Source organism: Mchenga conophoros, linkage group LG3, assembly GCF_057382185.1.
Source record: "Mchenga conophoros isolate Kocher_MC1m ecotype Shallow Benthic linkage group LG3, M_conophoros_male_GT1.1, whole genome shotgun sequence".
Taxonomy (NCBI): domain Eukaryota; kingdom Metazoa; phylum Chordata; class Actinopteri; order Cichliformes; family Cichlidae; genus Mchenga; species Mchenga conophoros.
The window spans coordinates 59,641,866-59,663,558 of record NC_140528.1 but is presented as its reverse complement, the minus strand read 5'-3'; the positions used below and the strand labels follow the sequence as shown (position 1 = coordinate 59,663,558).

Genomic DNA, 21,693 nt, shown 5'->3' with positions numbered 1-21,693 from the left:
CAGGAGAGCCACTTCCACTACCTATTTTATAAAAACACACTGTGCCTCATGCAGAGATATGCAAAGTGTTTAGCCAACAGTTCATTAAGAATCACTAAAGAATTTTTTTCCAAAAAAAAAAAAAAAAAAAAAAAAAAAAAATCACTATTTTGTCTATCAAACTGTTCTTTGGTATTTTTCACATAAAACAACATGAAATGGGAACAAATCACATATTTACATCAGGCTGCTAGTAACTAAATGAGTAAAGATACAATTTTTAAAAAATGGTTCTCTGTGAAGTTGTCTCTCACGTAGGAAACACTTGTTCACCCTTTGAGTTAGGCTAGTTGTGGTGTTTGAATGACTCACAAGTCAGCGTTTTCTTAAGTGGCTTAAGAAACATGTTTCTCTGAAAACGGTCGGGTACAAGGACTGGAGTGAAAATGAGTTTATAAAAGCAGCCTATGTCCCTCCAGAAGCCTGGAGAACTAATGCTCAAGAGCACTGCTCTTAGCCCACGACTGAAAAGAGGCAGTGGTCTACGACACCGGCAGTAAGTACACAACGACTAATCTGCAAAACTGAAAGTGTGTGAAAGAGAGAAGAGTGAAAACAAACTACAGTTCCTTTTAATTTTATTACAAAAACAAAAACAGGATTTTCAGAATTAACAGTACAACATATCTACTCAGACTGACCAAAAAAAAAAAAAAAAAAAAAAAAAGAGGAGGGGACAGAGAGGAGGATAAGTGCGAGGGTGAAGTGTCTGTGTCCAAATCCATTTATAAATCCCACTTTAAAAAAAAAAAAAAAGATAAAATAATTAGAAAACGTGCATCTGCCCCCTCCCATCCCTAAAAAATAAAGGACATTTTCCCCCATCTTATTACCACAATTTAACAAACATTGACAAAAATAAGAGGGGAAAAAAAAATTGGACACGGTGGGGAAGATGAGAGGAAAAAAAAAATCAGATTTCTCAGTTTATATAAAACACTTGGCAGAGGAGATGTCAAATCTTTATTTATTATCCATTAGTTAAGAAACTCAGCTTTCTTTAACAGAAAATAAACAATGCTTGCAATAAAAACCCATTTAACCACACTCGCACGCACTCGCAGACACACACACACACACAGACAATAAACCCGGATGGATGGATGAACGAAGGTGGGAAAACGAAGGTAATGAATGAAGTGTGGCTGCTGGTTCTGCAACATGACACTTCACCGACAACAACTAAAAAATAAAAAATAAACAAAGGGGGCGGTGTCTACGTCTATGTACACGGTGTGTGTCTGAGCGCAGGTGTGTGTCTGTGTGAAGTGTAGGGAGCCGGCCGTGGTGGGAGGGAGGGTCAGGTTTGGCAGTATGAATGGATGTTTGGGACGTTTAGTGCCGTCGCTTCTTCTTGCTCGGCGGGGCTGATGGCCGCACCTTCCTCTTCCTGTTGGAGGTGTCCTCGTCCTCATAGTGGCTCTCTCTGTCAGCTGCAGGGGAGGAAACAGAAACAACCATGAAACAGCCCTGTGCTGTGATCAACCCTCGTGGCTGATACTGCAGATTCCTCCACCACATCCCAACATGTGCGTTCAGAGATGCTCGTCTGCATAACGTCTGCAGCCTTCAAGCAGTCTGTGATCAACAAGGCAGTTTCTCTCAGAGAACTGCCGCTCACTGGATATTCTCTTTTATTTTTATTTTTTTATATAATTCTCTGTAAACTCCAGAGATATTTACGTGGGAAACAACAAACACTTTTAAACACATTTTAATCACTTTTCTTCCTCATTCTGATGCTCAGTCTGAATTTCAGCAGGTAGTGTTCACGCCTGATTGCATCGAGTTGCTGCCATGCGATTAACAGAAATATTTAAGTAACCAATGGCCAACTAAAAAGGTGTGACTATTGAAGTGAGTTAACAGCCATATTTAAATCTGTGATTCCTGAAGAGACCGTTTGTATTTAGTCACATGACAGTTAGGTGCTGCAGATGTGAAAAGTTTGCTTTCAGATGAGTACTGTGGGGTTTGTGTGCATTTGGTGCCCTCTAGTGGCTGATGCCAGGTTTATTTTGAGTATGTGGACACTGACAGCGAGCCCTGAACGCTCTTCAAGTGCAAGTTTTGAAAAACCAGAGTCTACAAATACAAACCTTTCCTGGCTTCTTCCTCCAGTTCATCCCAGTCTTTCCCGCTCTCCTCCTCACTGCCCAGTGACGCGCTGTAATCTGTATCACACACCCAAAAAAAGAAAATCTGGTTCATCAGTGTGTACAAGTGTGAGTTCAAGGCAAAGAGCTGCTCGGGTACAAATCATTTTCTCAAGCTTTTATTGATCTTTTCATTCATCAGAGGTTCAAACTGGCCCATGGAAATCATACCAGAGTCCTCCGTCTCTGAGCTGTAATCCTCATCACTGTCTTCCTCTTCCTCTTCTTCTTCATCTGCAGATGGGTTGAACGTCTCATCCTCCATTTCTGACTCTGAATCTTCCTCGCCGCCGCTTCCCTGAGGCAAAACATGGCACGCAGAGAGGCATGTAATCACAAAACTAGCCGCTATTTTATTCTCAGCACTGTGTTACGACGTGAAAGGAGTTCTTGAAAGGAAAAACTGGGAACATGGACCATTTTAAAACTGTAAATGTCTGCTTAGGTTATGAAACCATGAACTCACCTCGCTCTCTGGATCCAAGAAAGACCAGCCCCCCTGCTCGAAGAACCCCTCTGGGTCGTCAACGATGGTCTTCATGATCTTGGTCCAGTTCAGAGACTGGACGCCCTCTGTGTACTTGATGTCACAAGAGCTAAAAAGGAGAAAACGGAGAAGAGAAAAAAGTATTAATAATTCATCTGAGATATTTTTTTAGATGCATTAAAAATTAAGTCACTGATTAAATCGACTGGCCTTACTTGAGCCACTCTTTGATAGGGTCAAGGGAGTTCACGGGCACAGCATTGATCATGGTGACCTTCTTGTTGTAGTCCTTGTAAACGATGACCACGTCAAAGTTCTTCAGGTGGAACTGCACGCGCTCAAAGTGAACCAGCTCCACCTCGTCTAGAGTAACTACAAACGGCGGCTGCAGACGGAGGAGACAGATTTTTAACAGACTGAACTGCCGGCAGGTCACTGCACATATTTCAGCTTTCTTCTTCACAGATTAAACCTTTGAACTGTCTGCAGCTCAGTGCCAGCTGCTCACTCACCCATTCAGTAACATTGACAAGAGAACTGGACGTGGGTTGTAGCAGGCAGGTACTCCTGTAGGGGGCGCCCTGGAACCTGTAAACAAAAGAAGCATGGGCCACGAGCTCACAGGGGTGTCCACATTGTCCTCGCACGTTTGCGTTCCCGACGGCCTCGTTTACTCACCCCAGGTCTCTGAAGGGCACCTCGAACTCCAACTCCTCTTTAGTCAACGTCTCCACCTTCTCGATGAAGTTCTTGAAGGCCGACTTGAGCTTGTGCCTCATCTCCCGCTCCATCTGCTCGGCGTACAGGTCGTCTCGGTCGTGCATGTGTTGGTGTTTGCCCAAGTCTGTGGTGATCTCGCCCACCTCTGTGTAGAACTGGACGTCCGTGTGGCGTCTCTTACCAAACATGATGGCGTTCTGGAGAGAAACGCAACAGTTTTTAGACCATTTTCAGAATATTTAAAGGGAATCGCTAAAATACAATGAGAGACAGACGATGAGTGAATACACTGAAGAGTTATAGATCACTGAGACACTTATTTAGAGTTAACATGAAGCTCCACCCAGCAGAGTGCTCAAGGTTATGAAGGGGAATGTGGGGGTGGAGTCCCCTAACCCTGCTCAGATGAAAGGGAACAAGCCCGCCTTCAGCTACTCTGAACCAAAAGTAGCTGAAGGCGGGTGGGGGGGTGGGGGGGGGGGGGGGGGGGGGGGGTCAGCGACCGGTGTCTAGGCCTGTGCGACTGAGGCCTAATACAATAAAAGATCAATTAAGCGCAATCTCAAAAATGGCAGACTTTTACAAGCCTCTTTTTTATTGCAATGTGTTAAGTCTCTGCAAAGTACTGCAACTTAATATCAGCAAATAAAAGTAAATAAATAAATAAATAATGCTGCAAAAGCTCACAAAACACACATTTCTATGTTGAAGAACCATGTGTGTTTCAATCGCATTAGTCATAAATGACTGTAGATGCATGTTTGCCCTCAGTAGTTCACCACAGCTGTTCCATCTTTTTATTGTATCCATCTAAATCACTTCAGTTCTCTTTTGTTTGGAATTTTTTGGGGAGCTTTGCCAACATTTTGTTTTCAGTTTTTGTTGTGCTCTGCATGTTTTTTGCAGTGTGTTTACCCTCTTAGGGCCACCATAGTTACTGCAGGTCTCAAAAAGTTAAACTCCTTCATAAGAGGTGAAATTAACATCAGCAACACTCCCACAGGGCTCAAATCTGGGACGCTCCACCATTTGACCCTAAACTGAAGAAGCTTCTCGGATGAGAGCTGAAATGTCTTCAAGCAACTTAAGTTCAGACGCTTTTCTTTCCAAGCTCCTTAGATCAACAACTAACCTGACACTGTAAACCATTTTATTTTTCATCACAGCTCAACTCTAAGCTCTGATGATATTACATCACTGAGCGTTTGGGTTTGTAATATTGATTTTACACAAATATACTTATATATACACAATGTTAAAATAAATTAAGGGAGCACATGACCATCACAGTGTGGAACAAAGTCTGTGAAAGTTCAGTCTGTCGAGTGAGGAAGCAGAGAGCGCTGTCAATACACTTCAGTTGCTTTGCTGCAAATCAAACTGACAGGAGAGGAAAACAGACCTCCTAGCATAGTTGTTGCTACAGTCTCGTGCTGCCATCAGTGATAAGGACACAAACAAAAACTAAAGAAAACTCAGTCAGCAGGTCTGAGCAGAGAGCTCTGTGGACACCTGCTGCCTCTGTGATGATCGAGCGTTGCCCTAACCACAGATGAAAGTGAAGTCTCCAGATATTTTAAGGGTGTATTTTTGAATAAGCATACCTTGAGGTGGAAGTGCAGTACGATGATCATCTCACCGTCACACGGCTGGAAGATGGCGTGTTTGATGTTGTTGTAAAGAATGTCCACTTTGTCACCTCGGACCGACGTGAAACGGAAACCTGCACAGGGGAAGGAGGGGAGGGGGAGAGAGAGAGATTCCCAGTTTTAACGACAACATTTTTGAGATTTGGGCATCCTCGTTTCCCAGCATTCCCACTGACTGCTGTCCTCACCATTAGTATGAGCCTCCAGTGAGCCCTGCATCCTCTTCTGTGCGATGTTGGGTCTGATGTAGAGGTCTTTGAGTTTGGGGTTGCTGCGGTTGAGGTTGATGACCAGCGAGTCTTGCTTGACGATGCCCTCCTTCTCCTTCTCTTCGGCCTCTCGTGTTTTGTAGCGCTTCTGCACCTCCTTGATGATGCGGAAGGCGTTCTGCAGGTTGGTGGAGGGCACCGATGTGTCGCCGGGAGCCTTCAGGTTGGACGCCCGGTACGTGCTGAGAGGTGAGCGAGGGCAAGAAAAGGATTATTGGAACACCTGCTCCTTCAAACACTGCAGCACAACAAACACACACAGTGACTTGGCCAATGTGTGAGCAGAGAAATCTACACACATGCTGATAGAAAGAGCTGGACAGACTCACATTTCTTTGACGAATGTGGCTTCAGGGTTGGGGAAGATGTTTCCCTCCTGTCGGCCCAGTGAGCTGCCAGGGACGTAGAAGTTGATCCTCAGGTAGGTGTAGTCTCCTTCTACAGACATACTGATGTTCTAAAAAGGCACAAACGCAAGAAAAATGTCTGTAATTAAAACCAAAAAGGTAACACAGACTCTTGGTGTACCTAAGTGCAACTGGTTTGGATGTAGTTGTGGTAGACCCCCCCATAGAAGGCATAAGCTAAGAGTACCTTGATGGTGGCGATGTGAAATGGTGTGGCGATGCCAAAGACAGGCATGACGACAGTCTCATACTTCTTGTCGATGAAGATCTTCATGTCCCGGATGTCCTTTTCTCTGGGCATCTGAGACACGTTCTTATAGGAGACGTTAGATTTCCTGGCCCTGAGAGGAAGCAGAGTGGAGTCGCTTAATCAGGAGAAACTTAATTAAAAGTCAGAATTTACAGTTCTGCTGCCAACTTCTGTCCTGGGTTTATTTATTTAAAAAAAAAAGAGAAAAAGAACACAAATCTAGGCACTTAAAGTTTCTTGTGTGGCGTGCAAAAAACAAATATAGCTAAACACCCCACACATCTTTTCGCTCACACTCAGCTGATGCCGACATCGATCAAAGCAGTAATGAGACAGCCTGTCGCGCATCACTTCAGAGCAGTTCATAACACGTCCTGCACAAAAGCGGACCGGCACGTTGTAAAAGGCACAACTTTTATTTTGATGGCAAAAGGGTCCCACTTCCTGCTTGTTTTGCACTTTAGTTTCACTGAAGCTTGAAGAGTAACAAATCAGACTGCAGGCTTTTGTGACTTTGCTCTTATTCACACGATCCAATTCAGACACCAAAAAGGTCCACAGGTTATTAGTGTCACACAGGACCAAAGTCTTTTACTACTGCCCCTGCTGGCCTTTAAACACTTTTCCCTAAAGGTTTCCACTTTTCAGCTGAAAACTCCAGCTTTTACTTCATCTGAAGGCAGGAGCCTTCAGCTCAAACTTAAGGAGGTCCAGTTAGAAAAGTAAAATTAAGACGGGTTCAACACTATTTATTATTAATTATCACAATGACCTCGAGGGTCTGCCGATATATATTTATTCCCATATATTTATTAGTTTCAGGTTGGCCATTCTTGTATTTTGCTCGTTTGTGTTGTTGTGTTTGCACATCTCTGTTGCTTGTGGGGCTCGCACACAAGAATTTCACTCGCATGTGCTGTGCCAGTGTGCCTGCACATGTGATGTGACAATAAAAGTGATTTGATTTGATAATAAAATATTTATCATTTCAAGTTAAATAAAGTTTACATTAAAAAATAAATTTACGTCATTTGAAAAAAAAAAAAAAAAAAAGGTCTAGTTTGAGTTTCTTTCACGCGTAAACCATCTCAGCTTCACAACTTCTTCCGCCCGTTTCCTCGATTTATCGCGCCTCCTCGCAGAGTTTTCTGTTTTCGCAAATGCTCTGAATAAACGATTTGATTGGTTGAGCAGCATCGGGTGGGATGAGTTACAATGTAAGTGATTGGTCTGTGCGTTTCCTCTGTACAGACCAGACCAGTCTGGGTCCAGATCTGGACTGCGCTACACCTACTGGTGACCTACAACCTACAGCAAGCATTTGCGTGGTTGAGCACTACATTGACCCACTCTAGTTTAACCGGAGTGGATCTCTTTAACACATTCATGCCGTTTCTTCACCTGATAGCTTCAGTTCATTATGGATGGTGAGAGTACCGACTCACTTCTGGATCTGCTGCTCTCCTTTCTGCTCCGTCAGACGGCGCTTCGCTTCTTCATTCAAGTGATTGGCCAACTCCTTCTGGTGAGCCCGCCTCTTCTCCTCCGCCGTCATCTCGTTCTAAGTTTGACAAAAGACACAACTGAGTGACCACACGGAGACACCAGGACCACGTTTTGTTTTAAAAACTATTTTTAAAAAAAATAAGGTGGAAAAACACAACACACATGCAGAGAACAGATGTGTTAAAGCTTTGGATGGACAACAAACAGAAACAAACACAAAAGTGTCACTCAAATAAAAATAACAACTTCATTCCCATCAGCAAAGGGATTTTTGAGACTAAACCAGTTCAGCTGATGAGATTTTAGGAAAAAACAATGAATACTTACCTTCCCAAGTAGCTGATAGAGTACAAAGACATTCACACTCTTAGTTATCAAAACTCCGTCAAGGCGGCAAAAATCACAAAAAAACCCACCAGTCACACACTGAGCGACGCACGCGCCCGCACTTACCCTGGTTCTGTCTGCGAGCAGAGCGGCACTGCGCGCGCCTTTCCCCAGCAGCTCCTCTGCGTCGTCGACCTCTTCCTCCTCATCCTCTTCGTCATCATTCTAAAAGAAGCGAAAACAACGTTCACTTCCTGCTCTCCGTCTTATTTAAATCAGATTCACAAGAAATCCACCACACTAACACTTAAAACGTAGATGGTGAAAGAAAAGGTGAAGCACCACAGAAAGCATCTGTAACCATGTAAATGTCAAACATATCTATGAAAAGTCAAGAGCTGCATCTCAGGTGCTGCTGCTGAGTATGCACAAAATACAAACTATGAATATGAAAGGATAAAACCCTAACATCTGGATGGCACATCAGCATTTCCCCACTTCACTCTGCTAAACTGCCCAGGTGTATTTTGTCCTTGTTTTAGCATTTTTCACACACTTTTGAACCCCTCCCTCTTATTTTGAAAGTCCAGTTGCTGCTCCTTCCCACGTTCCCTGCAACAAAGAAATCCTCTGCAAGCCTCACGGTCTCCTTTAACAACAACCTGCAGCATGTATATGTTGCTCTACCACGAAGCTCTCAAAGGGGCAACAAACTGCATTTCCAGAACTGGAGTCCACACACAACAACAAACTGACCAGAGTGAAAGCTCAGCACTGACAAATTAAATATCACATATGCTGTTTATAAACTGAAAGCAGGGCTGTACTACAGGCATCACCAACCCAATCACACACGTACAGTGCTTTTAAAGTGCACCGGGAGTGTCCAAACACTTTCCAAAAGTACCGTATTTATTAATGGGGAAGAAAAACCCCACTTCGTTTTCAGTAACACAAGAACTGTCATGATGGCGATCACTTGTTTTCAAGCCTAAACACAATAAATCTACTTTTTCGCTCAAATGTGGAGAATAAAATAATAACGACAAAGCGGTCAGCAATACGTGAAACTTCAGTGAAGCTGCTGAACATCAGCGTCTCAGGCTCATGTTAAATGTGAGTTACTATTTTGTGTATTGTAAGTCTTATTCTTATTTTGGTTGCAACATGGATCAGATGGTGCTGCCACCATGAGGTGAACAGAGAAATTACACTTTATTAAAATCTGTGGTGGCAAGCCATAAATATATGGCTTAATAAATAATACACAGGCAGGAGTACCATTCAGTCAACCACCAGAGCCACAGCAACCCTAAGAGGTGTGGCCCAAACACCTCTGTCCATATAATACGTGATTATAAATGTATAAGGACGTAAATACTCCTCTTCAGCTCCTGACTCTTATAGAAAGCGGACACAGTGACCACGCACCTTTAGGAAGATTCCCACGTTTTTGATCTTTTTCTTCACCGGTGTGAGGACTGTGGCGGCCTCCTCCTGTGATACACACACACACCAGGACATCAAAAAGACTGACCGTCATGCTTCAGCATCAGCATGAAGACAGCAACTTAACCAGATGCACACGTATGTGTTTAACAGTGTGTACAGACCAGTCATTACTGTTTTTTTAAATTAACATTTATATTTTTGTTGCTTGTCTGACAAAGTCATTTGCTGGGATCTACTCCAACAGGGCTGCTTACCTCATTGATCTGTATAGTGTCACCAAGAAACAAGGCGTACTTCTTCTGCTCTTCTTTCTTCGCATCTTTATTCACCAAGTCAGAAAAACCCAAGCTGACGCTGAGCACTATCCCTGAAGGACACAACGTCTCCTTTAAGAAACTTTCACTAATGCATAAAACCACCTGTGTGCTTAACACAGTCGACAGTCTCACCTCTTTTTAGTCTGTACTGATTTTTGGCGTTCAAAACCAGCGACCCTTCTCTGAACTCGATCCCCATCGCAAAACTACAACAAGGAAACAGACATAAGTGTTCTGAATTTGAGGACGTCCGAGAGAAGAAAGCCCCTGTGGGTACTTACCCGAGGTTTTTGGTCAGCTTCTGCGCGAGCTCCGGCTTCTCTTTCTTCACGTACTCCATGACTGCATTGTATGCGTCACAGATTTTGACTCCTGTGGAGGACATGCAGGAGGTTTACACACAGACAGCACTGACACACTTCCCTCCTGCAGCCTAAAACTCATTAACAAGTTACAGTTCAGGTTCAGTGAAAATGTAAAATATGTGATACTGATTTTCATAATGCAAGACAGCCTGATTTTTTTTTTTTTTTTTTTTTTTTTTTTAAACAAAAGCACAGCTCCCCCCAAAGAGCCAGCGCTAAACCGATGTCTGACCTTTGACCTTGAAGCATTGCATACGCATTTCTCTGACCTTTGGCGCTGTCAATGAAGGTTAATAAATACCCTCATCCAGTGTTAGCAACTTGAGCTGTTATATGCAAAACTTGAACATCTTAGACTGTGAGCACTAGACTGCTAACAAACAAATCGACCAATGGAACAGATCACATCCCTCCAAGAAGCAGCAATGAGCATTTTTTAAAGATGCTACTCAGGTGACCTGAGTTTTTGCATTTGCACAAAGACTTTATTCCCAGTGCTTCAAACTACGAAGCCCTGCACTGCGCAAAGATTACAGAACAGAGCACAAACCAGCTCGCTCCCAGTTATTCCACTGCCATTCTCCTAAACTCACCGTGCTTGAGCTCCTTGAGCAGCTCCTCTTCCACCTGCAGCAGGAAGTTGTAGTTGTCCTGCATCTCCTGAGAGGGGTCCACCATGAGTGTGCGCACCAGGTTGGAGCAGTACGACTTGTAGCGGATCCCCATGGCACACGTGATGGCACCAAAGTGCATGTGGTTCTTATCGCTGCGCAGAGAGGGAACGATAGAGGGTCATTGATAACTGGTCTCTGCTCCTCATCTTGTCCTGTTGACTGAATCTATAATCTGTGAGCTGTACTTAGGCAGCATTTAATAAATCCTAGTGTTTTCCTACCCGATTTAAAACAAACAAAATGTTCAAGAGCAGCTCAGTATTTTAGGGAATATGCTGCTTTGTTTCTGAGTTTAGAGAGGATTAGCACAACTCATCTATCTGGGTGCTAAACAGGTGTGTCGCCAGGTATGTTAGCTCTGCACTGAGATCCACCTGAAAGCATCTCTGAAGCTCATTAACACTCGAATACTTTAATTCACATCAAAGATTAAACCGTAAAAAACATTAAGCTGTGGCTAAAGACTCATAAATCTACTCATCTAATGCTGCACTACATGTTTCCCATAAAATGTAAACTTTTTTTTTTATATTAAAGGCTGCTGGATCCTGATTTTGGATTTCTTTAAGTTTTTACTCCTTGAAAATCAACTAGGACCAACCCTGAAGCTCTTGTGAACGTGAATCTTAAAGAGCTTTGTTTAAAAAATTAATTTTAAAAAACAAAATAATAAATTAATACATTTCCAGCACTACCAAAACCAATTTATTTAATTGTGACCAAACCAGCTGCAAATGCCTCCTGGCTTTAAGTGAGACTGGACCTGCACACACCTGACCACGCTGAACTTGAGACTGTAGTTCCCACCGCTCTGGATGATGGGAGGATAACACATTTCCACGGTGGACGGATCCGCACCGCCCAGGTACTTCTTTTCCTCGATGGCCTTCTCCACCGACTCCGCCAGCTTGCTGTGACGCACTTTCTGTTGGAGAGGATCAAAAGATACAAATAAAGACGTGTGGCGGCTGCTCCAGTATTAGTTACACTTTCAGGGACAGAGTCTCCAAAACTAATCTGAGAGTGTTTGTGCGTTATTACAAACTGTGCTACACTGGACCTTCATAATCTACAGATATACTGATGACCGAAAAGTGATGCAAACACTATGATATGACATGGATAAATTGTGTCTTAAGCTGTTCTAAGCACTGAAAGCAGACAGCAACACACAGCTTGAAAACACAAAATGACACCAAGTCCAGCTGCTCCTCCCCCCTCACCTCATCAGCATCAACAATCTCCATCACGCGCTCCTTGAAAAACTTTGAGTAAACCTCGCTGGTAATGGCTGCCGCTTTCTTCATCAGGGCCAGCTCTCCGTCTTCCTTCACCGCCATCGTGTAGGCGACCACAGCACTGATGTCCACCTGCAGACAGAAGCAGAGTACATCTGATCACGACTGAAACGGGAGCGTAACATTCGCAGAGCTGGCCGATGTGTTTGGATTGCGCCTCACCTTCTCCAGTCCCTCAGCAGAGAGCGTGTCATTCCAGCTCTTCATGTACTCTCCTGGGAATTTGTCTTTGCTGAACACACCCACCGTCTTGCCCTCTTTGCTACCTCTGATCGCCTCGATCATCTTGTCAAAGTTGGCCTTGTTGCTCTCGTTCTGAAAGACAAGTAATACACTAATAAAAGGATGAAAGGAAAAAGAAAATCATTTTTAGCACACTCCGCCTTCCCCTCCTCCAAGGCTGTTCGATTCATAACCTTTTAAATCCCACACAAGGCATGTGTTGACCACCGACGAGGTAGAACACAGGCGCTAATGTTCCTGTTTAACGTTCAGCACATTCACAGAAACTTTGATTCCTGCCAATCCCAACACAGTGCTCTCTGCAAGAAACCTGCCTCTCCCGTCTCCACCCGAGTGCAAAACCATCACATCTGAGTCATCCTTCTCTCCACACGACCATCTCCTCTGTGCCGGCTACATCTGGTGTGGTCTCTCGTCTCCAGCTACAGCCTGACAATTAACCAGTCCTTTCGTGGAAGTGGCAGCCACGTGCATGAGAAGGATGCAGTTTTTGAAGTATGACTACTCCACCCTCTACAACCCTTGCTTTTCTCTGCAGGAGGCCCTCCTGAGCAGTTCGAGCATGCAGGGGGTGTCCAAAGAGGAGGAAGGACGTCAGATAACGGCGTCAACCCAAGATGTTGACGTGACAGTTTGTGCAAAACCTCACTGGACTGCACCTCTTTAGAGCAGTCACAGTGTAGTCAAAGTGCAGAAAAAGGTAGAAGAGGAAAAAGTGCTATATGAAAAAGGCTTGTGCTAAAAAGCTCAAAATAGAAAACTGATACAAGACCAGTCCATCTGCAGGATCACGACCGCTGCCTGAGTCCTGCTCTGCTCCTCTCATGGAGTCTTTTATCACCTATGAGTACGACTCTGTTACAAAATAAACTGCCTTGAAATTACTCCTGTTGTAAATTAAAGCAAGTAATAATAACAACGCACATGCAATGAAACTAGATTTGAAGACGAAGTCAGCAGATACATACGTGGCTAAAAATCTTCACACCCTCCAAACTGAACCAGCTATTAGTTATTATCAATCTCTGGCTCTCTTCTTCCTTTCACCACCAAATATTCATGGAAGATCGCTGCCCCTCCCTTTGCCTGGTTCTGCCAGAAGTTCTTCCTGTTACAAGGAAGTTTTGCCTTCCCACTGTCGCCAAATGCTTGTCATGCAATTGTTGGGGTTTTCTCTGTAGTACTGCAGGAGCTTTACCTTACAATAAAAACCACTTTGAGATGACAGATGAGAAACAAAACTGCATTGGATTGAACAACATGTGACTTATAAAGAAAAAAAAAAGTCTGAAGAACTCAAACCACAAAAGAGGAAGCTTTCGATTTTTCTCAAGCACTCAATAACAAATCAGATTCCTCTTTTTGGATAAACCTAGCCATTAACAAAAAAAAACACATCACACTCTCTCACCAACTTCCATGTGTGTGTATATGAGGCGACTTCACGTGCGTTACCTTTTCTCTGGTGAGCAGGGTAATGGGCGGGACACCATTGGCATTCTCGTTGCCTTTAGTTATAGCCACCTGCTTGAGGAAATCCACCTTTTTCTTGCTGGCGAGGAAGATGATTTTGGTGTCACAGAACACCATGATGGTGTCGGTCAACTCGTAGCCAAACAGCCACGTCTGAGAAAGAGAAAAAAAAAAAGGGGGGGGGGGATCCCAGTACAAATTTAAACATGGACTCACTGGAGAAGCTTGAGGGCTGTTTTTTTTTTTTGGGGGGGGGATTGGGGAGGAGGGAGTAAATTCCTGCATTTGGTGGCGTTTTACTGTTTTGGAGCTAAATAATAATTTTCTACTTGAATAACCCTCAAGGACAGCTGGTTGTAGATGCATATTGCATTTGCTTTTCTGGAGGCACAGGATGCAACAGCTCTGTAAAATGTTTATCTAAGATATAACAGATACAACGTGCTTGAGGACTTTAGGGAACTACAAAAGAGATTTAAGCCACACCCAAGGTCAATTTTGTTAAATTAAGTTTCAAATACTCAATGGCAGCTGAGATTCTTGCAAAAAACAAAAAATAAAAATAACAACTCATTAAAGTCATTTGAATAGCTCAAACTGACTGCAGTCACTCTGCAACAACCATTTCCCTTCCTAAATGCACAGAGAGAAAGGTGTTGCCTTCCTTTCACGTGCTGCTCCACACTTACCTGTATGGCTGTGGATTTGGCATACACAATTTCCTCATCAACCCCCACAGACACCACGATAGCGTCGACTTTGCCAAACTCATCTTCTCCCTTCTGCAAAACACAAACATACACACAGTTTGATGTCACGCATGAGATGATAAAGAGCATATAATGAGGTCCACAGTGAGGTGCTCCTACTCCATCTGGACTTGTTCTTTGGGGAAGTAGTGGCACAACCACACAACTCAAAGCTAATCCAGTTTATCATTCAGGATATCCGGCGATATTATATTAAGTCCCATTAAAGGTGCTTTAGAGGCTTTAAATGGCAGTTCCAATGCACATGAAACAGTTAAGCAGCCTGAGAGCGTGACATGGGGTCAAATATGAGCTGAAAAGTCAGCAACAAGAGCCAGCAGCTCTTAAAATGTACTTCAACCTATGAAAAGAGTGTACTTAAGATTAAAATAATTCACGCAGGAATCTTTAAACAAAGGTGAGAGCGGTAATAAAGAAAGCAGCTCTGGACGTCTTGCACATGTCACCAGGATGCTGGCGTTACTTTCATGCTAACTAGCCAGCTAATGTTAGCATGCAGCCAAGTGCGAAGTGGCAGTAAATGTAAACAAGTGGTGCAGTTAGCCACCTGTCAGGCACATCTATGTGCCTGACGACCGTCACAGCACGGCTTCATCTCAGTTTAAGTGTTAAATCAGAAGTGGCTGGTTTATTACACAGTTAGCCGCTCGGCTAATAAGTTAGCTTGGAGTAAAGTTAACATGCTAGCACGCTAGTTAGCGTGGTGAATGGGGCGATTTTGGTGCGCTAACCAGAGGCAACCAGCCTGCCAGTAGAGACAAGAACAAAACAAAATAAGGGTGGTGCAAAGGTTGGATTCGTGTGTGAAATAAAAAGGAATAAAGGAGCTCAGGTGGCGACCAGTGTTCGCCCTGGTATTGAGCGAGAGACACATCACCGCTCATCCTAACAACAGTGCGCTCGCTCGGGCAAGAAAAACGCGGCTAACTTGTCGCCAGCAGCTGCACTTTTCTCCACTAAAGCACACCGAGCGGACACACGCCTCACATCAACTCCCCCTTTACTATATTTTACCTTCCAGTTACTGTATAGTCTCTTGATCCGGCGGTAGTATGCGTCCTTATCCAGGTTTACCGCCATTGTGAGCGCTCCGTTTCAAACTCCAGCTCCCGGCTTCGCTTCGCAGCAGGCCGGATGAGGATGATGAGCAGTGTCAACTAACAACAACGCACTTTCTTTCCACGCCTGCTGGGCTCCAAATACCACCACGAGATGCTGCTGCTTACCTTATAATTATACAATAGCGGCCCTCTGAGCTGAGGAGACATGTAAAAACACAGCGCACGCTAACCTTACAGCCCGCTTTCACCTGCTTTAAAACTCGCAAAATTATTAAAATTGTATTTTTTCCCACCTCCTACTCGACACACACGACCACGTACACACCAATCTGTTATAATTAAGTCCACAGCACCCCCCTCCCCTCCAGTCTTTTTTTCCTCCCTCCCCCCTCTGAGACTTCACACATCAGATTTTATAAAACCGCAAAACATAACATAACGCTTCATTATATTTTCACACCAACCGAAACATAATAGAAAAAACAATCGCGTTATTTCACCTCGATTCAATTTTTACTTTCTTATTTTTTATTTCTTTTATTTTATTTTAGTATTATTTTTTGTGGCGCATTTCACACATTATCTGCACAACAGCACCCCCTGTCTAGTGTTGACCACGCTGCATTGCCCGCCACCGCGGTTTTCCCGCCACCGTCATCAAACGACTCATTTGACGTAATTCTCGCGATACCAGCAGTGGTTACGTATGGCCCGTGAGGCTCTCCCAGTTTAATTGTTTTTCTCTGCAGGGTGATGTTTTATATGACATTCTTTGTCGGGTTTTCATTGACTAAAATTAACGCAGATTTTTATTTAATTTATTAGTTTTATATGTGTGTGTGTTTGTGTGCATACATTAATCGTGGGCATGAATATCATGGTACTTTTGGGACATTTTATTATTCGGTAGAACTGTTCTTCTTCCAGGGTGGCATATTGTACAGCATGATTTAATTACCTTCAAAAGAAGAATTGGGTACACAAGTCTGAATTCATTTCGGGGGGTTCTGATTCATACAGTGTGAACAGTATTCATTCAGGCTCAAACGTACAAAAACACACAAATGTTTTAATAAGTGGAGCTGAATGTCTTAACGTACGGAGGTCTATAGCTTGTTTTTGTTGACTGAGTAGACCTGGTATTTCCGTTTTGCAGAATAAAGAATTAAAGACGTTAATGAATGTTAATCAACATGTTTTCCTAATAATAATTATTCATTAATAAACCTTATTTTTATTAATATAATAATATTTATAATAACGATAACAATTATATTATTAAAGCTTATCTTTACTGTTATATCACATTCCTCTTGAATTTTTCAATTAATGTTAATGAACATATTTTCCTACTTCAAGAGAACCATCAAATCCACTTTTTATCAAATTAAATATTCTCAAATTTAAAGATCAAATTCAAATTCAAATTTTATTTGTCACGTACACAGTCATACACAGTACGATATGTAGTGAAATGCTTGGACAACTGCTCGTGACCTAAAGAAAACAAAAAAGGAAAAGGCTATGAATGAGATAGGAAATAAATATGAAAAATTAAAAAGGGTAAATTTAACTAAGAAGGAATAAAATATAAATTAAGGTTAAAAATGAAATAACTGTACAACACAAATTAGAATGAAGGGTAAATTTAACTGGAAAGAATAAGATAAAATATATAAATTAAAGTTGAAAATAAAATAACTGTACAACAAAATACACAATATAGAACTATATAAGAATGTATGAAGAAATCTAAATATAAATAAATATATACACAATAACAGCAGCTGTACAAGTATTAACCGGAAATGAAGAATATAGTGACCAGTGTTGTGCAAAACCAAAGTCCAGAAAGTCCAGTGTGTGTAAGAACCATATGTGTGGGTCAGTACTGTGTGGTGGTGTGATTGAGAGACTGTATCGCCTGCGGGAAGAAGCTCCTCCTCAGTCTCTCTGTGTTGGTCTTCAGGGAGCGGAATCGCTTTCCTGACCTCAACAGAGAGAACAGTCTGTTGTTGGGATGGCTGAGGTCCTTCACGATCTTCCTGGCCTTGGTCCAGCACCGCCTGCTGTAGATTGAGTGCAGGTCAGGGAGCTCGGAGCGGATGGTGCGCTCAGCTGACCGCACAACCCTCTGTAGAGCTCGTCTGTCCTGCATGGTGCTGTTCCCGAACCAGGTTAAGATGTTTCCCGTCAGGATGCTCTCTATGGTGCACGAGTAAAAGTTCCTGAGCACCTTGGAGGGCAGTTGGAAGTCTCTCAAGCGTCTGAGGTGGTAGAGACGCTGTCGGGCCTTTTTCACCACGGTGTTGATGTGACAGGACCATGACAGGTCCTGCGTGATGTGAACTCCGAGGTATTTGAAGCTGTCCACTCTCTCCACTGGGCACTCGTTGATGACGGGGGTCTGGTAGTTCCTCTCCTGCTTAGTGCTGAAGTCCACTATCAGCTCCTTTGTCTTACTGACGTTTAGAAGGAGGTTGTTCCTCTGGCACCAGTTCTCCAGATTCCTAATCTCCTTCAGGTAGGCCGTCTCGTTGTTATCAGAGATCAGGCCCACCACGACGGTGTCGTCAGCAAACTTGATGATGGTGGTGGAGCTGACAGTGGCCACACAGTCATATGTGTACAAAGAGTACAGCAGGGGGCTCAGAACACACCCCTGGGGGGCTCCAGTGCTGAGAGTGGTGGAGGCTGAGACATGTCCGCCCATCCTTACTGCCTGTGGTCTGCCAGTTAGGAAGTTGGAGATCCACAGACACATAGATGAGCTGAGTCCCAGATGCTCCAGCTTGGTGGTGAGTGTGGAGGGAATTATGGTGTTAAATGCAGAGCTGTAGTCTATGAAGAGCATTTTAACATAATTCCCCCTTCTAGTGTCCAAGTGAGTGAGTGATGTGTGGAGGAGATGAGAGATGGCATCGTCTGTGGAACGATTTGGACGGTAAGCGAACTGTAGTGGGTCCAGTGTGTCTGATAGTGAAGAAATGATGAAGTCTCTGACCAGGCGTTCAAAGCACTTCATCACTACTGAGGTGAGGGCTACAGGGCGATAGTCATTGAGAGAAGCAGGGTGGGGTTTCTTCGGGACAGGAACAATGATGGACTCTTTGAAGCATGTGGGGATCACCGACTGGGATAGAGAGATGTTGAATATCTCAGTGAACACAGGAGCTAGCTGGTATGCGCAGTCTCTTAGGATACGACCTGGGATGCCGTCTGGTCCTGCTGCTTTCCTGGTGTTTACTCTCTTGAAGGCTCTCCTTACTTCATGCTCGGAGATGACGAGCACGTTTCCGGTGCTGGCAGTATCTTCCTGTCTGCAGCCGTTAGCGCCGCTAGCATTAGCATCGTTGGAGTCCTTAGCTGCAGCCTCGAAGCGAGCATAGAAAGTGTTCAGCTCGTCTGCCAGAGTCACGGCCGCGTTCGTCATACCGGTTGTTGGTGCTTTATAGTCCGTTATTGTCCTTAGTCCCCGCCACAGGCTCCTAGAGTCACTCTGTTGGAGTTGTGACTCTAGTTTCCTCCCGTAGCGCTGCTTCGCCTCTTTCACCGCCCTCCGCACGTTATATGACGCGGCTTTGTACGGGTCCATGTCCCCTGTCATGAGTCCCGTGTTGTAGGCAGCGGTGCGGGATCTCAGAGCGTTGCGGATGGTTTTATCCACCCACGGCTTCTGGTTGGGAAACGTTGTGATAGTCTTTGTCTCCACGGTATCATCCGCTAGTTTCCCGATGAATCCCACAACCGCTTCCGTAAACACGTTGACGTCATCATCGGAGCTGTTTCTGAACATGCCCCAGTCTGCGTCGTCGAGTGCGTCCTGTAACGCGGCCACCGATTGATCCGTCCAGCGCGCGACCTTCCTCTGAACCGGAACTTCCTGTTTCAGCCTTTGTTTATATTTTGGCATGAGGAAGATGGCGGCGTGATCAGATTTGCCAAACGGGGGGCGGGATTGTGCCTTGTAGCCGTCCTTGACCGTAGTGTAGCAGTGGTCCAGTGTCCTTTCACCCCTGGTGGGGCAGGTGATGTGTTGATAAAAGTTCGGCGCTGCGCGTTTGAGGTTGGCGCTATTAAAGTCCCCCGTCACAATAAGCGCAGCGTCCCGGTGTTGTGTCTGGTGCTGTGTGAGTGCCTCATGCAGCTCGCATAAGGCGGTGACCGTGTCCGCTTGTGGTGGAATATAAACGGCACTTACAATGACCGATGTAAATTCCCGAGGTAGATAAAAAGGACGACACATGATGGACAGTAGTTCCAGATTTGGTGTGCAGGAGCGTGTGAGAGGAACAACGTTCGCACTGTTGCACCAGTTGTTGTTCACCATTAAACACACGCCGCCTCCCCTTGACTTCCCCGAGTCCCGTGTCCTGTCCATGCGGTGAACCGAGAAGAACTCGGCCGGCTGGATGGCGTGGTCCGGCACCGCTGGGTTCAGCCATGTCTCGGTGAAGCAGAGGAGATTGCAGTCCCGAATGTCTCTCTGGAACTTTACCCTGGCCCTGAGGTCATCAAGCTTGTTCTCCAGTGACTGGATGTTGGCGAGCAGGATGCTAGGCAGAGGTGTGCGGTGTGCACGAGCTCTCAGCCTGTTCCTGACGCCGGTGTTGTGCCAAAAAGTGATTGTCTGCCAAAAACTGATTTCCGGTATTTGCCAAAAAGCGATTGCTCATATTTAAAGTGCTATAAGTAACTTGTTGGGCTATAATATGTTAAACATATGTCAAATGCATCCCTTATGGATGACATAAAGTCATCTTGAGCCACAAACAACATTCGTGTAGCAAGATACAAGCCGCAATCAGTTTTTGGCAGCGACTTTTATATAACCTTTATTTATGCAGTAAAAAAAATCTCATTAACATTAAAAATGTATTTTGTAAGAGTAAGTTGCCCAACAGGACAGCAGAAATGGCAGCAAATATTACAATAGTTCTGTAAAAATATTTTAAGTGGGGATAAAGGACCGGATTGGTTATAATGTAAGTACAAGTTGTAAAGATACTTAAAAAACAGATAATTTTTTAATTCTTTATGTAACCCCTTTGTATCCCCTGTTCACCGAAGTCTATTTACGAACATACGTAAAGATATTACACATAAAAAATACACAGAAACACTGGAAATCAGTTTTTGGCAGACAATCACTTTTTGGCACAACACCGGCTCGCTTCCCTCTAGGCCGCCGCCGCTTCCCTTTGTTCTCCCTCGAGATCTCACTCGGCCAGCTCGGATCCGGAGTTAAAAACTTCGAATTGTGAGTACATTGTATACCAATAGAAACAAGAGTGTCACTGTCATACCTAATGTACCCAATGGTGGTGATTTTGCCGATTTAGAAACGCTGAAAACTAACTTAAAAAACAAAGACAAAGAAAAGGTGGTCGGAGCAGTCGTGACGGCAGCCGACCTCACCGGCGCCATCTTCATTTCAGATTGGTTAACCTCAGACCTGCGTAAACAATATACAAAGCCGCAAATAAATCTTTGTCCCACAACATTCAGAACTTGTTCCAAATAAGACCAAAAACTCATGACTTCAGAGGAATCCTTATGTTCAGCAAGCCAGTGGACAAATGTAAAATATCAGAGCATTACAGTCATGGGAGTTAGTGTGTGGAACACCTGTACAGATGAAATCAGGAAAAGTACGTCAATACAAAATAATAAATTGCATCAATATAGGAAATCTTCCTTTCAGTGACTGAAAGAGCAAAATACCCCAATAAATTATTATTGGGATAACATGTTCATCAACGTTAATTGAACAATTCAAGAGCAATGTGATGTTACGGTATAGAAAGTTGTGCATGTGTGGCATGGTGGCCAAGTGGAAAGGCGTTGGTCTCGTAAACCAAAGATCATGGGTTCAATCCCCATCCGTGCCTTTAGTGCCTTTGGTGATCAAGTTGCTTTGAGTGGTGCAAACACTCTACTCCCAATAACCAGAGACATTAAACATGACTGTGGTGCAACAACATCACTATTGTTGGCGCTTTACTCAGTGTGAATATCAGTTTCCTTTACTCACAGGTTTAGATATTTAACAGAAGATAACTCACATTGTGAAGAGTCAAAGTGGACGATCCAAACAGGATATCTGACAACAGGAGACATTCACAAATGCATATTTACACTGATGATTCATATTAATGTTAATAATGACAAATTAAATAATTGGTTGAAACAATAAAGGGAAAGGAGAGTCTTCTAGTACAACAATCATT

The 21,693-nt window shown here is 43.8% G+C and overlaps 1 protein-coding gene and 1 non-coding gene across 2 annotated transcripts; one reads left to right on the top strand and one right to left on the bottom strand.

The window, feature by feature from the left end:
• Positions 1 to 600: 600 nt before the first annotated feature.
• supt16h (SPT16 homolog, facilitates chromatin remodeling subunit) lies at positions 601 to 15,807 on the bottom strand. Its single transcript, XM_085265024.1, has 24 exons — positions 15,417 to 15,807; positions 14,322 to 14,414; positions 13,615 to 13,785; positions 12,079 to 12,231; positions 11,842 to 11,988; positions 11,392 to 11,543; positions 10,538 to 10,710; positions 9,861 to 9,951; positions 9,712 to 9,785; positions 9,517 to 9,629; positions 9,242 to 9,307; positions 7,937 to 8,035; positions 7,423 to 7,538; positions 5,915 to 6,068; positions 5,650 to 5,777; positions 5,240 to 5,502; positions 5,007 to 5,125; positions 3,361 to 3,599; positions 3,195 to 3,270; positions 2,898 to 3,067; positions 2,662 to 2,791; positions 2,367 to 2,493; positions 2,139 to 2,213; positions 601 to 1,472 (listed from the first exon to the last, which is right to left on the bottom strand). The coding sequence occupies exons 1-24, from the start codon at positions 15,480 to 15,482 to the stop codon at positions 1,375 to 1,377; spliced, it is 3,093 nt and encodes a 1,030-aa protein (XP_085121150.1). The 5' UTR covers positions 15,483 to 15,807; the 3' UTR covers positions 601 to 1,374.
• Positions 15,808 to 21,282: 5,475 nt separating this feature from the next.
• On the top strand, positions 21,283 to 21,354 carry trnat-cgu (transfer RNA threonine (anticodon CGU)). Its single transcript has one exon. It is a non-coding gene; the product is annotated as a tRNA-Thr (tRNA).
• The last annotated feature ends 339 nt before the right edge of the window (positions 21,355 to 21,693 follow it).